The following is a 14,093-nucleotide window of genomic DNA, read 5'->3' as shown; positions in this document are numbered from 1 at the left end:
TGGCAGGCCCACTGTTCTCTGTTATAATGCAAGGGGTATCAGTCCATCTCCTGCCTTCCATCCTCCGAGTTTGCTAGGGCTCCTTCAGTCTCCAGGCACGCCAGCCCCACGCAGGTCCCTGTGCCACAGGTCTTGTCTCGCTAGTTGCTCTTGCTCCTCTCCCTGGCAGCCCTTAACCACCAGGGCCACTGCAGGCCCCCTGCCTGTCTCTCCAGCTCAAGCCTCCATTCTTCTAAGATGCCTTTTCTATCTTCTCATACCCTACGTGGGATTAAGATCACTCCTCTGAGCACCACCCTGTCTGCACGGCCTTCCGCCAGGCCCCCCAGAACACATTCTACTTATTTATTCACGTGACTATCTCCTCGAGTCCTTGAGGGTGGGGACTGGGTCCTACTGCTCCTCCGATTCTCAGCTTAGAGTAGGCACTGGTCACTGTGCAGGGACGAAGGGGTAAAGTGTAGCTGGGGAGGTCAGTGATTGCACCCCAGGGCCCTGGGTGGAGTTCAAGCAATGTTGAGCTCACTGACAGCTCCTTGCGGGTTTTCTTCTGGGCATGGTCTCCCTGCTTATCTTGAGACAGACCATATTCCTTCCTGGAGAGGAGGTGGCTGTACCACAGGAGGACCCGTCTTGTTTTTTTCTCCCTCTCAGCCATAAATATGACATCATTTGCTCAGCCAACGTGTCCAGACTGTTCCTGTAAGTTTTCTCATTCCAGACATAAGGAGAGAAAAGTCCTTTTCCCTTGATCTCAGCATTTTTGCAAACCTCAGTTTATTCTGGTCGGTGGCAGTTTTTATCCTTGGAGATGTGCCCTCTTTTCCACATTTTGGGAGTCCCTTTAGGGCCTGAGTTTCTCAGAGACACCCCCTCCCCTGAGCATGGCATTGATCTCTATAAGTATTTTCTTCATTTTATGTCTTGTTGGGGATTACTTTAAATTTAAGAGACAGAATTTAATTCTTGGGAACCCTCTGGCTTTACCTGAGCTGTCCAAGAAGGTGGGAGAGAGGAAGGGACAGGTTAGAGAAACATTGATAAGGGTCAATGGACAAGACTTGGGGACTATTTGGACATGGAGAAGGGGGAGATGACTCCCAGGTTTCTATTTTGAGACAAATGAGTGACTGGTGGTTCCTGCCACAGAGATGAAAGTCACAGGAGGAGGAGGAGGAGAAGGAGGAGGAGGAGGAAGAGGAGGGAGAGCCTGCTGTCTGGGGAGCTAACAAGCCTGGTCTGGAGCATGTCGAGTCTGAGGTTTCCATGGGGCCCAGGTGGAGATGGGGAGGAGGTGACTGGATACAAGGGCCTGACGCTCTGAGAGGCAATGTGATTGGGCGCTCTTGGCGAGTGGGTGGCAGCTGAAGCCAGGGAGCCAGGACGGTGCTCGGACAGCGTGTGCAGGTGGAATAGCCCTGCTTAGGGATGACACAGGAAGAAAAGTCCTTGCAGGGGACCAGGAGGAGTGGCCGGAGAAAGAGAGCAGGGAAACTGGGAGGGGAGCATGCACTGGAGGGAGAGTGTGGGAACAGAAGGGATGCCCAACAGCTTTAAATGAGAGAGAGAGTTTGATTCTGTTAAGGACAGAAAAGGGTCTGCTGAATTAGGGACAGAGGATCATTGGGGACAACAGGGAGGGCGGCCGCAGCAGAGTGGAGGGGGCTGGAGCTGTGTGCAGGGTGGGGGAGGGAATGGGGGGAGAGGGGATGGGGAACAGACAGACTTAGGATGGGAGTGAAAGAGGGGTTCATTCATTCATCCCCCCAGCCAAGAAATGGGGGCTCCTGTGAGCCCAGCAGAACCCCCTGTCCTCATGGTGAGATGGAGATCTAGGGAGATGGAGTCTGCAGGGAGGATTCATTTTAATGACAGTTACTAGAATTAGCGTCCTTTGTAGTTAGATGGTAACTTCACACACATCAGAGCTGTGGGTCATGCCGGACCTGCCTGGCCCTTTCCCTCCTCTGCTGCCCAGATTGATAGAGTTTGGGCGGGAGGAGATGATGCAGAAGGCATAGCGGGGTGGGGAGAATACAGAGTGAGGGGCAGAAGTGTCACGCCTGGGTGGGCTATGCACAGCGAGGTTTCTACTCGGTCCCACGCTGTTTGGCCCCCGGTGCACTTTATCTAGGGCCCACTGGGCAGGGTGTCGTGCTGGGCTCAGGTCCCTCCAATGGGGATGGCACAGAAGTGGGCTGTGGTAGCCTCCCCCAAATTTCCCCCAATTCCCCCACTCCCGCTCCCTTATGTAGGAGTAGACTCTCCCTTTCCTGTGGGGCGTATGGTTTGATTGAGGCTGAATCACCTCTGCACTCCCTTGTTGAGGCTGGCAGATTAACCCGAGCGTGTTCCATGAGATTAGGCACAGAGATGCTGGAGAGAAAGAGGGTCTTGATTCCTTCGGGACGGCGAGCTTAGGGACCAGGCTGGGCAGCTCACAGCCATTTTGGCTCTCTGAAGAAATGCCAGGTAGGGTTGAACAGAGCCAAGAGACAGAGCGAGACCCAGCTCCAACAATTTCGTCTGAGCTCCTGCATCCCGCTCTGCCCAAATCCATCAAGAACCATCTCGGACATCCTGGTCTCTTTATTTTTTATTTATTTATTTTTTTGAGACAGAGTCTCGCTTTGTTGTCCAGGCTAGAGTGAGTGCCGTGGTGTCAGCCTAGCTCACAGCAACCTCAAATTCCTGGGCTCAAGTGATTCTTCTGCCTCAGCCTCCCGAGTAGCTGGGGCTACAGGCATGTGCCACCATGCCCGGCTAATTTTTTATATATATATCAGTTGGCCAATTAATTTCTTTCTATTTGTAGTAGAGATGGGGTCTCGCTCTTGCTCAGGCTGGTTTGGAACTCCTGACCTTGAGCAATCTGCCCGCCTCGGCCTCCCAGAGAGCTAGGATTACAGGCGTGAGCCGCCGCGCCCGGCCTGACATCCTGGTCTCTTAAAGCAATGAATTATCTTTTTCTCTTTAATGTGATTTGGGTTTGGACATTTGCAACGGAACGAGTCTGACCAATACAGTTTGTCAGGACGTCATTTGCAACTGTTAAATATATTATTTACTTTGGTAGAAGCTAACTGACTCCATGGGTATCTTCCATGGAGCCATGTGCATTGCCCTTTTCTAGGTGCCAGCCGGGCAGGCGGTGAAGAGATGAGCAAGTCATGAGCTCCCAACATGGCTGTGGGGATGATGACGGCGACCCCTTACAAAAGCTTATGGTCTACAACATGCTGTCCGCCCACTTCTCTTAAGCCACAATCATGGAGAATGATTAGCTAGCGATTCCAGGGAGGGTTTGCCAAGCACGGACTGAGCTGGAGGGATGTTCCGTGCGACAGGAGCTCTGAGGAAGGTGGTTGTGTTAGGTCTGGTGGACGGTAAACAGGTGGCAAAGAGGTGGCTAAGGGAGGAGAGCGGAAACTGAATTGTGCTAGGAACCAAATTGCGGCTAGGAACTGTTCCCTGGTGGGAACACACATAATTCAAAGTTCCTAGTAACCTTTAACAGACTTAGAATTCATTACCATCTAATTAGCATAACATGGGTGGAGCTTTGTGGAAAATTCTAGAAAAGACACATGGGCAGGAGGGAAACTGTGATATAACCTACCCTGTGACATAACCTGTCATGTGATGTGTTATGTAACACCAACCTGTCAATCACCCCCAAAGGCGGGAAACAGCAACCAATCCCGCCAGCAGAGAGGCGGGACAAACCAGTGGGCTTATAAAAGGCAGCACATGCTCAGCCTTCAGGGTCTTTCTCCATTCCTGGAGACTGACCCGTTTCACTCTCTCTGGCAAGTATCTTCCCTTTGTGTAGCTTCCTCTACTTTCATTCTGTCTTTTATGTGATAAACTGTTTGTATTAAGTTGCTCTGTGTTTGTGACCACTCGTCATTGGCTCGACTGTGCCAGTACTCATTCTTGACACTGAGAACCGGGGGAACAGGAACATCCACTCAGATGAACCTAACAGTTGGGAAGGGAGGGAGACGTATCGTGGGTTCTTTTAAACACACTGTTCTGCGTGCCTGTGCTGAGGTAGGGGACAGAGGTGGGGGACAGGTAGACTGGGAAATCTGTCAGTATAGCCACTGTGAGGTGAGGGCTGATCTCATACCTTTCCCATTCCAGCGTGGGCATGTCCCAGCTTGATCACCACAGGGAAGTGTGGGGCCGTGACCTGAAAGAGACAAGAGGAAGTCACTCAGTCGGCAATTTCGGCTTCCAGGAGAAGCTCTGAGCTGCTCTTAAGGCCAGCTTGCCTGGGGCATCCACCAATCTGCAGAGAGACAGTAGAATGGCACACACCAACCAGTTTGAAATCCTGGCTTTACTATGGGTGTGCAACCAGACAAGCCATTGCCTTGATGTGCGCCTCAGTTTCTCACCTGTCAAATGGGGGTGATAATAGTACCCACCCCACTGGGTTGCTACAAAGATTGAGTGAGTTATTACAGAAGTAGTGCTCGGTGAACGGCACCTTCATCATTCCCTCCAACAGCACTTCAACTATCTGGAGATCTCATTACCTCCCTTAAGCCTCCTCAGGCTACTGCATGCAGCTTCCTAATAATACTAGGCATGCCGGCCACCAGCACAGACATTTAGTGGCTGCACTATGTCGGACTCCGTCTGAGCGACTGCCCTGTGTTTTCTCCTTTAGAAGTTACATTTACCAGGGCAGCCGCCTTGCCTGGTTGGTCCCCTGCTGTGTCCCCAGCTCCTAGAACACTGCCCGATCCAGGGGAGGTGCTTCCGGCAGTCCTCTCGGCAGGACTCCCGAGGCGTGGGCACTTCTCCCTACGACAGGCCGGGACAGTTGGGCTGGGAAGGTTGTGCATCTGTCCACATCCATCGTCACCTCCCTAGGGAGCCAGGGAGCCAGGGAGCCGGGACTCTAACCCAAGCTGTGCTTTTCCTCCTCTGTGCGTTCGTACGCTGTTTGAGATGCGTTTGCGTGGTTTCTAGAAGTATATTTTGAGCTGCTTGAGGGCAAAGGTTATCCCTCCTATTTATGTAGTGACAATATCATTCCCTTCAGTTGGACCTCCCCCAGCCGGGGGTCATTATGGCCCACGCCCCCGCGTAGTCTGCTGACGGTGCCGTCTGTGCTTGTACACGTGGGCACCCTGGGGAGCCCAGCCCTGCCGTCCTGGTGTCTAGAGCCTGGACTGTCATGAGGTAGCCCCTGTGACACTAGCAGAAGGGCTGGCTGTGGGCTACAAAGCCATTCTGTGACCCTCGTCTCATTCCCCCGCACGATGGCCCCATGAGGCAAGCAGGGAAAGTATTTTACTACCATTTTACAGGTAAGAAAGGTGAGACCCAAGTCAGTTGCTGGGGAGGGGTGGAGCCGTGACTTGAACTTGGATCTGTTGGACTCCAAGCTTGTTGTGAACAGTTCCCTTTAAGGGGCAGCACACGGATGGCCTGCAGTAGCCTTTGAATAAATTTTATATTCTCCTGATTTCAGGCTAAAACGTATCATACCCCGGTGCCCAGGGTGAATAAATATGTGTTTAAAGAAAAGCAATATCTGATTTTGATTCCAAAAAATATATTCACTCACTATAAAAAACTTGAAAAATATAATAAAGTGTTAAGTATAAAGAAGACAATAAAAATCATTTTCAGACTTCTAACAGCTTTGGTGTATTATCTGCTGGTCTTTTAGAAAAATCTATATTTGTTTTTCTCTTGATTTATTCTGTTTTTTACAAAATTGAGAGATTTTGTTTCCTGCTTTTTCCACTTAATATTTTGTGATTAGAATGCTTCTGGTGGCTATTATTTGTTAGTTTAATTGTTATCATAAAAAGTATACATACGAAAAAAGCCTTAAAAAGAGATTACTGTGAATATCATCTTGCTTAAGAAATAAAATATTGCCTGAATGGCTGAAGCCCTAATCATGTGCTGATATTTATTAATACAGCTCTGATTCATTTTTACAGCTGCATAGTATTCCCATTCCACGAACACATCACCATTTACTTATGGCTGATGAACATTGAGATAGTTTCTGTTTTTCTGATTATGAACAATACTACAACATCTTTGGCAATTACCCCCTTTGTACACACTGGGGAGTTCTCTAGGGCACGTGCACAGGGGTGGAATCCTTGGGTCTGGGGAATGCTCGGCTCAGATTGGCTAGATATTGCCAAATTGCTCTCCAAATATGCTCTCAGGGGCACGGAATGAGCTCCCAATATTTGTAGTCAAAAGACTTATAATTCACCACTCTGACCAATTCGAAGTGGAATCAAAGGGTACATTTCGCCAAGGGGCTTCTGTTATCCGGCAGAATCGTCATACTCGGCCATCCTTGCAGACTGTAGGCAGAACTGCCTGAGTCACTACTGGGGCTTCAATTTCCATCTCATTTTCAGGTGGAGCTCAAGGTGAGAGGAAATGGGTGCTCTCTCCCCTCCCTTCCCCCAACCGCCCCCACCCCCAGCCGGGTCCTGCGCTGCGTTGGTGGGAAGTGGGAAGAGCGTGCATGCTGGAGGGTCAGAGGCTGTGTCACGCCACTTAACCTTTGTTCAATCTCGGGCTAGATATTTAACCTCCCTGAACCTCAGTTTTCTAATCTGCCAAGTGGGGATGATCATGCCTAACTCACAGAATTTTGTGGGGGAAGGAGAAATAAGGAATGTAAAACTGCTTAGCACCAAGTGGTGCTAAAGCCTGAAGTATAAAGTAGAAGTGAGGGCGGGAGGGCGCTGACTCTGGCTCTGCAGGGGTGCGGGGAGCGATCAGGAAGGACTGGATGGTCGAGGAAGGAGAGCAGAGGCTCTGGTCCGGCAGCGTCTGCTGATAACGGAGGGGACGGCATGAAGTCTGACAAAGGAAAATCAGGAGGCCATGCCGGACGGTGCCGACAGAGGTGATTGCCAGTTGGCAATTTCAATCTGAAAGAGCCTGATCAATAACCTTATTGAACCCCCATGTTGCTGTGTTGCCGTAGGTAGAATTTCTAGGAATGGCTCCTAAGACGTCACCCCCTAATCACTGAAGCCTGTATGATGATATTACTATACAGTGTTACGTTATAGGACACAGATGACGTTAAAATAGGGATGTTACCTGGATGGGCCTAATCTGATCACACAAGCCCTCTGCTAAAAGCTGAGAACATTCTCAGGCTGGGGGAAGAAGGGGGAGTCAGAGAGATTCAAAGCATGAAGAAAACTCAACACGCTGTTGCTGTTTTGAGATGAAGGGGGTCATGAGAGCTAAAGGCAGTGTCTGCCTGATGGTCACTAAGAAAATGGGGACCTCAGACCTGCGGTCACTGTAGACACTGAATTCTGCCAGTAATGAGAATGAGCTGGGAAGAGAATCTTGAGCCCCGGAAGAGAATGCCGCATGTAGACACCTTGATTTTGGCCTCGTGCGAGCCCTGTCGTGCCACGCTGCTGGGCTTCCGGCATGCAGAACTATCAGATAACAATGAAGTGCTCATTTAAGCTGCTAAGTTCGTGGTGATTTGTTAGGGCAGCAATAGAAAACTAACACAAGTGTCTTCATAGAAACCAAAGCTCAAAGAGTGACGCGATTGTTTTCACGATGCACAATAGCAGACCCAGAAGTTGAGCTCGTGTGTTTTGACTGTCAAACAAGCACTCTCTGTACCAACGCACACTTCTTGGAGAAATATGCACATCTCTGGCATGTGATAAATGCTTTTCCACTGTGATAATGATCAATAAAATAATATCAAATCAAATCAATTCAGAGGGCACTCACTGAGTGAGAACTACCTGGCTAGCTCTGGGTTTTGAGCTGTGTAGGACACACAGAAAGTTGAGACAAGAGTTTTGCCGGTGAAGGCTTCTCATCTGGTGGGTACAGAGCAAGGAAGCATGGCAGGCCGGTGTGGGAGGGGTTGGAGCCATGCACAAGTCTCCATGGGAAACAAAGGCTATGACAAGGACAGAATTCCCCCAAGGGGTGAATGGTGCAGAGTGTGTTGGTCTTCCCATGGTGGGTGCTTAGATTCTTCATGACCTCTAATCAACAAAGACCCATAGGGAGGAAGGATTTATTTTATGATACTTAACATGATTTGATCTGCAATAAAGCTATTTTGGACATGCTTGCTAAATAGACTTAGATACTTGAACTGAGTGTCTTTCTCCAGCTTTCTAAAATAAAATTGGAGGAATATATTAGTTGTCAGAAACTGAGAGCAGAAGCTGTATCTGGATTTATAGGACACAGAAAGCCAATCTAGAAAAATCTGAGAGTTTTTAAGATATTTCAAAGATAACATTTCAAAAATCCATTTAAAGCAATGAGTTTTCATGACACTAGGGGAAAATTTTCTTTGCCATTTTTTACTTTGATTTGCTGGAAATGGTGTTCTTCTTCCAAGCATGTATGACTGCAAGACTCTGGGCTGGTGCTGAGAGAAGGGAGAGCCGATTTGGGGCCAGATTACTGGGGGCCGTCAAAGCCAAAGGTAGGAGTTCATGTTGCTTGGACGGACTGTGGGGCAGCAGGATGGTTCTAGAGCAGGAGAGTGACCTGCTGGCCAGGGGCAGGACGATCTGTACCAGGAGAGACTGAAGGGCCAGAGACCAATTTGGGATTGATTATAACAAACTCTAAGTGCCCCTGGTTGGGCCTTGAGTGGGAAGGGGATGGTAGAGGAGGTGAGAGTACTCCTGGGAGTGCTCTCTTTTCTTTCTTTCTTTTTTTTTTTAAAGTGACCCTTCTTTATTGAAATAATAGTATTAAAATGACCATAGAAATTCAAGATGAGAATTGTCTACAGTCTCATCATCTAATCAAATCAGTATTTGTATTGGTCCATATTATTTTATAATCCTCATTTCTATGTCCAATAAAACACCCCAGGATATCCTATAATAATATTAGAAATAGAATTTTACATCTATCTTCTCATTTAATAAGATATCATTAAGTGTTTTTCTATTTTTGCTGCAGACTTTTCTTATATCCTTCTCCATTCTCTTTCCCCAGCCCATGAAATTTTTTCAAAAATAGCTCTTATCATTTAATATCACACCATACACACCACTCCTCCCATGGCAATAACTACAGTCCTACCCCAAAAGTTTTTTAATGATCTACCCACGCACACATGAGCTGCAATTCTTTGGTTATTTTTCTATTAAGGGACATTTGTGTTATACATTCTCTCTCTCTTCCCTTCTCTTACTTAGCAAGACTTCACTAAACATCTTCGTACACATGTTCTTATGAACTAGTGTTTTAATTCCTGGAGGCCAGGCCTACAGCTTTTCAAAGAGAGAACCAGTAGGATTTCGAGACATTCTTTGGGGGGTTTCTAAAGTCAGCTGTCTGAGCTCAAGAAGTGAAAGCGGGTGCCACGGTACTGCACATATCATATTACCTCCAGGCTCATAATGACGACATTTATTGAGTGCCATGTCAGCAATGGGACCGAGCACTTTATATAGGCTAGCCTCCTTCCCCTCCCCCACTGTGTGTCAGGAGGCGAGCTGCTCGCCCAGGTCAGACAGTGAAGAATGCTGGGGCTGCTCCACTGCCACCCCTGTCGCCTGTCTTCGCCCTGTCACCCTCCCCCCTTCCAAGCTGTCCGAATGGCTCTCAAAGGCCATTCCCATTTCCACTCCTCTGCAACATGCCAGGCCCTCCCCAAACACAGACAGGTCACAGAGGACAAAAAACATCTTGTCGGGGCTATTTTCTCTCTTCCCTTCCCAACAATGGTTTTATTCAGTTCCCGTGGGGACGGCGAGGTCCCCACCAGCCTCTCACAGGCTCCTTGTCCCGCTCACATGCCCCGGGGCCCTCCAGTGCTCAGCACGGCCCAGTGGCGTGAGAGGCCCGACATCCTGTTCGAAGGGGCAGATCAATTTTGGAAAACAGAGATCCCCACCCTGATAAGGGCTTTATTCAACAGCACTCAAAGGACCCAAATGAGTGGCGGCGGCCCAGTGCTCGCGCTGGGTGTTCCCTCGGGAGGGTTAGAGCCAGAACAGTGCGGGACCCAGTCAGTGCTGGACCGACCTCTTCCTCCTCCTCCTCCTCCTCTCCAGCCAGAATCGGAGAACCAGGACTGCAGGGTGGTCTGGAGCAGCGCCCGCCCCAGGAGGCTGTTCCCCCTACATTCTTGACTCTGGAGACTTAAGTATATACAGTGTCTGGTCCTGGCTAAGTGATGGGAAAAGCAAGACCAAGAAGAATCTGGCAGAGGGAATCAAAGACTGAAGGAGTCTGGGAAGCTTCAAGGAGGCGCTGGCTCCTACCTGAGCTGGCTGTCACCTCCCTCTTCTGTTTCATCCTGTGTCTCTCCCTCCTCCCCATCCCAGCCCTCTGCCTTCCAGCCACGTTCCAACCCAGTGGCCTTTCTGCTCTCTACTGAATGGGCTCTGCTTCCTCCAGCCACAGGGCCTTTGCGCGTGCTGCTCCCTTCCCCTGAAAGACTCTTCCTCACACTCTTTCCTAGACTGGTCCCTTCTCACATTTCATGCCTCAGCTGAAATGCTCTGTCCCCGGAGAGCCCTCCCTGGCCACTGGTTTAAAGTAGGTGCTTTCAGTTATCTTCTCGACTGACGCTTCATGGTGCCAGCTACCATTGCACTTGTGTGTCCATTTCTTCATTGTCCATTTCTCCACTCCCTACAGGCGCTCCGGGGGCAGGCGCCTTTGCTCGACTCGTTACCACTGCATCGCCGGGGGCCACGCGGGGCCCTGCACGTGCAGACGCTCTGTATGAGGCATGCAGAACGGGTGTCAGACAAGCCTCCCACGGCAGGCGGGATACATCCCGTGCAAACAGGCGGAGTCAGAAAGCACTGGGGACAAGGAGCCGATAAGGTTGGGTGGAGCGGAAGGACTGCTGGGGAGGCAGCGGGAGGAGGGAGGACGGGGGGTCACAGCTTGTGGGGACCCAGCACCAGAGGCGGGAGTCTGGACCTCCGAGCCCAGCAGAGGGTGTGGACACTGTGAGGCAGATGTGCACAAGGCAGGTTTGGGGAAGATTGTTCTGGAAGCTGTGATAATGACAGGTCCCATTTCTCATGCGTGCCGGGCATGGCGCTAGGCACTTTGCCTGCGTCGCCTCGTTTATGCCTCTCGACGCTTCTATGGGGCAGTCCCTATTTCTGCCCCATTTTAAGTGCCAGGAAATACGGGCAAAGAGGGGCGAGGTTTCTTGCCTCAGCTCTCTCAGCACGGAAGCGGAGCAGCGGGCGTTCGGCCAGAGCCGCTGCCCTTGCCCGGCGTGGTGTCGCCTCTGGGCAGCCCGGCCGCGGCCATGGAGTGTCTCCCGTGTGCCCAGACCTGGGCCGCTCGTGTGATTCGACTGGAGTGAGCGGTGGGGGCAGCAGACCCGCTAGGGCGAGACCGGCCACTGTCACAGCCGAGCGGGGCAGGCCAGGTGGCCGTGGTGGGGACCTTGGAGCCAGAAGGACGCGGGTTCACCCCTGATTCCCGCACTATGGCTACGAGCTCTTGGACGAGTCACTGGCCACCCTGGGACTCAGTTTCCACAGCCCCCAACTAGGAAGATCACGAGAATCCCAGCGATGGGTGGGAGGGATGGACGTTATGGCGGGTGTTGGTCCCAGGGGAGGTGGTCCCTGCTGGCGGAGAGGCTCGGCCGGTGGTAGAGGACGCCCAGGGGCTGGCATGGAGAAGGACGGCCACGAGTCCTTGCTCCGGTCCCCTCCGCGTCAGGGGCACGTGAACGGCTGGTCCTCCTTGGAAGCAGGAAGGCGAGGGCAGGAGGAAGGAAGCCCGAGGCCCGGGTTGTAGGCAGGGAGCACGATGACGCCTTTGACAGAAATGGGGCAGCTCGGAAATGGGGTTTGTCACAGGCATCTATAAAAGATACATTCAAAGCAGAGAACAGAAACATCCGGACAGCTGCTTAATAAAGCTTAACCTTGGTGTGCAGTATCCGACAGGCTCTCCTTGGAATTTTAAGCACCCCACGGAAAGACACTCCTGTCAGGAGGGAGCAGAATGGGCGGGAAGACCTTTGAAAGTCCTTTCTAACCCTTCATGTTGTGAGAAATCCACAAAATGCCACCTAGATGAATAAAATGTGTAAAGGCAAACTATGTCAAGACAAACCTCGCAGCCATGGCTTCCAGGGCTCTGCGTGGTCTGGCCCCCACCATCTGCCCTGCCCCATCTAACCCCACTCCCCCATCTGCCTCTCCGTCCCAGCCTCACTGGCTTTCTCTCCGACCCTGACGCCAGCTCTGCTTCCTCTGGCCACAGGGCCTTTGCATGTGCTGCTGTCATTGCCTGGAACACAGTCCCTGCTCCTCTTCTTACGTCAACTCTTATCCATGCTCCAGATGGCAGCTCCACTGCCACGTCCCCAAGGGGCTGGCTTTCTCTTTCCTGCCTAGGTGACAGCCTGCTCGCCTCTCCTTCTTAGCTCTTCTGCCACTTTGGATTCACCTGTGCGCTTGCGCGAGGAGTCTCGGATGCCCTCGCTAGACTGTGAGCTCCACGGGAAGCCGGGGGTCCCGTGTCTGGTGCTGCTCATTGCTGGGCATGCAGGCCTCCCCCAAATCACAGCCCTGCCCCCTGAACCCGGCCCCAGCTGGTCCCGCAGTCACCTGCGACCCAACGTCTCCAAACAGCTGCACAAACTGCCCAGCAAAAGTGCTCCCTCCTCTTCCTGTATCCCAACCTCAGTCACCGAACGGCCCCACCACCCACCCAGGTGCCCAAGATAGGGATCCCGCCCGCCTGCTTCCTTCTGAGACGGCCCTAGACCAGGCCGGGCGCACGGCAGGGCCGGGGAAGCGTTTGGGGAGGAGGGCTGTGGTCTCACTGCCCAGCCCACAGCCCTCTGCCCTCGCCATCCCGCCTCTGAGCTCTCGGCATCCTGGGCTTCCTACTCCTAGTGTGTCTTGGAAAAATACTGGTAGCATATTTAGAAAAATTAAACTAGACCTGCCCTACCGAAAAACAAACATTTCTTTCTCTTACGTTTCCTGTTTCCCTGAGAAACGGAATAGCCAAAAATAAACAAGCTGATAGGACGGCAATATTGGTCTGCAAATACGCTTCTCTCGCGCTTGCCTGTGTGGGGTTTATGGTGCAGGCCGGGCTCCGGCTTTCCTGAGGTTCCTCCTGGGTGACACTCACAAGGCAGGCGGCACCCCTGCCAAGCTGTGACTCTGAACGGGCTGACTGATGGGGTGCTGAAGGCCACCAGGCGCCCCGCATGCGTGCAGCCACCGGGTCTCACCTCTCTGCGTTGGCCACGTCACTTACTTTCCTTGACGGTCTTGTTCCGCCCCCAGCTCTAGGTGGGGAGCAGCCCCATCCTAAACATGGGAAATCCCCGTGTCTCTTCTTAGTCACTTCAGAAAACAGCTAAATAAAACCATACTACGCCAGTCTCCACATTTCTTTGCTTCAGTTTATCTCCACATATATATTTTAAGATTAAAGATAGGCCAGGTGCAAGTGGCTCGTGCCTGTAATCGCAGCACCTTGGGAGGCTGAGTCTGGAGGTATTGCTGGAGGCCAGGAGTTTGAGACCAGCCTGGGCAGCATAGTGAGACCCCGTCTCTACAAATAATAAAAAATATTGGCCGGGTGTGGTGGCGTGCACCTGTAGTCCCAGCTACTCGGAGGCTGAGGTGGGAGGATTGCTTAAAGCCTGGGAGTTTGAGGCTGCTGTGAGCTATGATCACACCACTGTACTTCAGCCTTGGTGACCGAGCGAGACCCTGTCTCTAATGAAAAAAAAAAAAAAAGATTAAAGATAAATGTAACATTTTATTTAAAGGCACTGTTGTTGGTGTTGCGTAGAACAGATGCCATTTGCTTGGGCCAAGGGTGATATCATTTCCTCCGGTTCAGGGAAACGCTATTTGTGTACTGCTATGGAATGAAGTGGAAGAGGGGATATAGACTTGAAGCCAGACAGACTTGGGTTTAACTACTATTAGTGTCACTTCCTACAGGAAGTAGTTATGTAGCCTTCCAGTCTCAGTTATTTTATCTGTAAATGGGAATACACACCGCAGAAATTAAGGTTATTGTGAAGATTTGAGTTTGCACGTACAATGCATGTTATATATATCTGG

At 51.1% G+C, this 14,093-nt stretch overlaps 1 protein-coding gene across 5 annotated transcripts in view; it reads right to left on the bottom strand.

Moving 5' to 3' along the window:
• The window catches only part of SYN3 (synapsin III), a 440,909-nt gene that overhangs the window by 67,790 nt on the left and 359,026 nt on the right, over positions 1–14,093 (bottom strand). For all 5 annotated transcript variants that reach the window (XM_076007058.1, XM_012772789.3, XM_020287867.2 and 2 more), the window contains exon 7: positions 4,133–4,195. In XM_076007058.1, coding sequence (XP_075863173.1) covers positions 4,133–4,195 — 63 coding nt within the window. The remainder of the gene's footprint in view (positions 1–4,132; positions 4,196–14,093) is intronic.

The sequence above is a fragment of the Microcebus murinus genome, chromosome 10 (assembly GCF_040939455.1).
Source record: "Microcebus murinus isolate Inina chromosome 10, M.murinus_Inina_mat1.0, whole genome shotgun sequence".
NCBI lineage: Eukaryota > Metazoa > Chordata > Mammalia > Primates > Cheirogaleidae > Microcebus > Microcebus murinus.
Note: the sequence above shows the minus strand (reverse complement) of the source record. Positions and strands in the feature narration are given on the sequence as shown.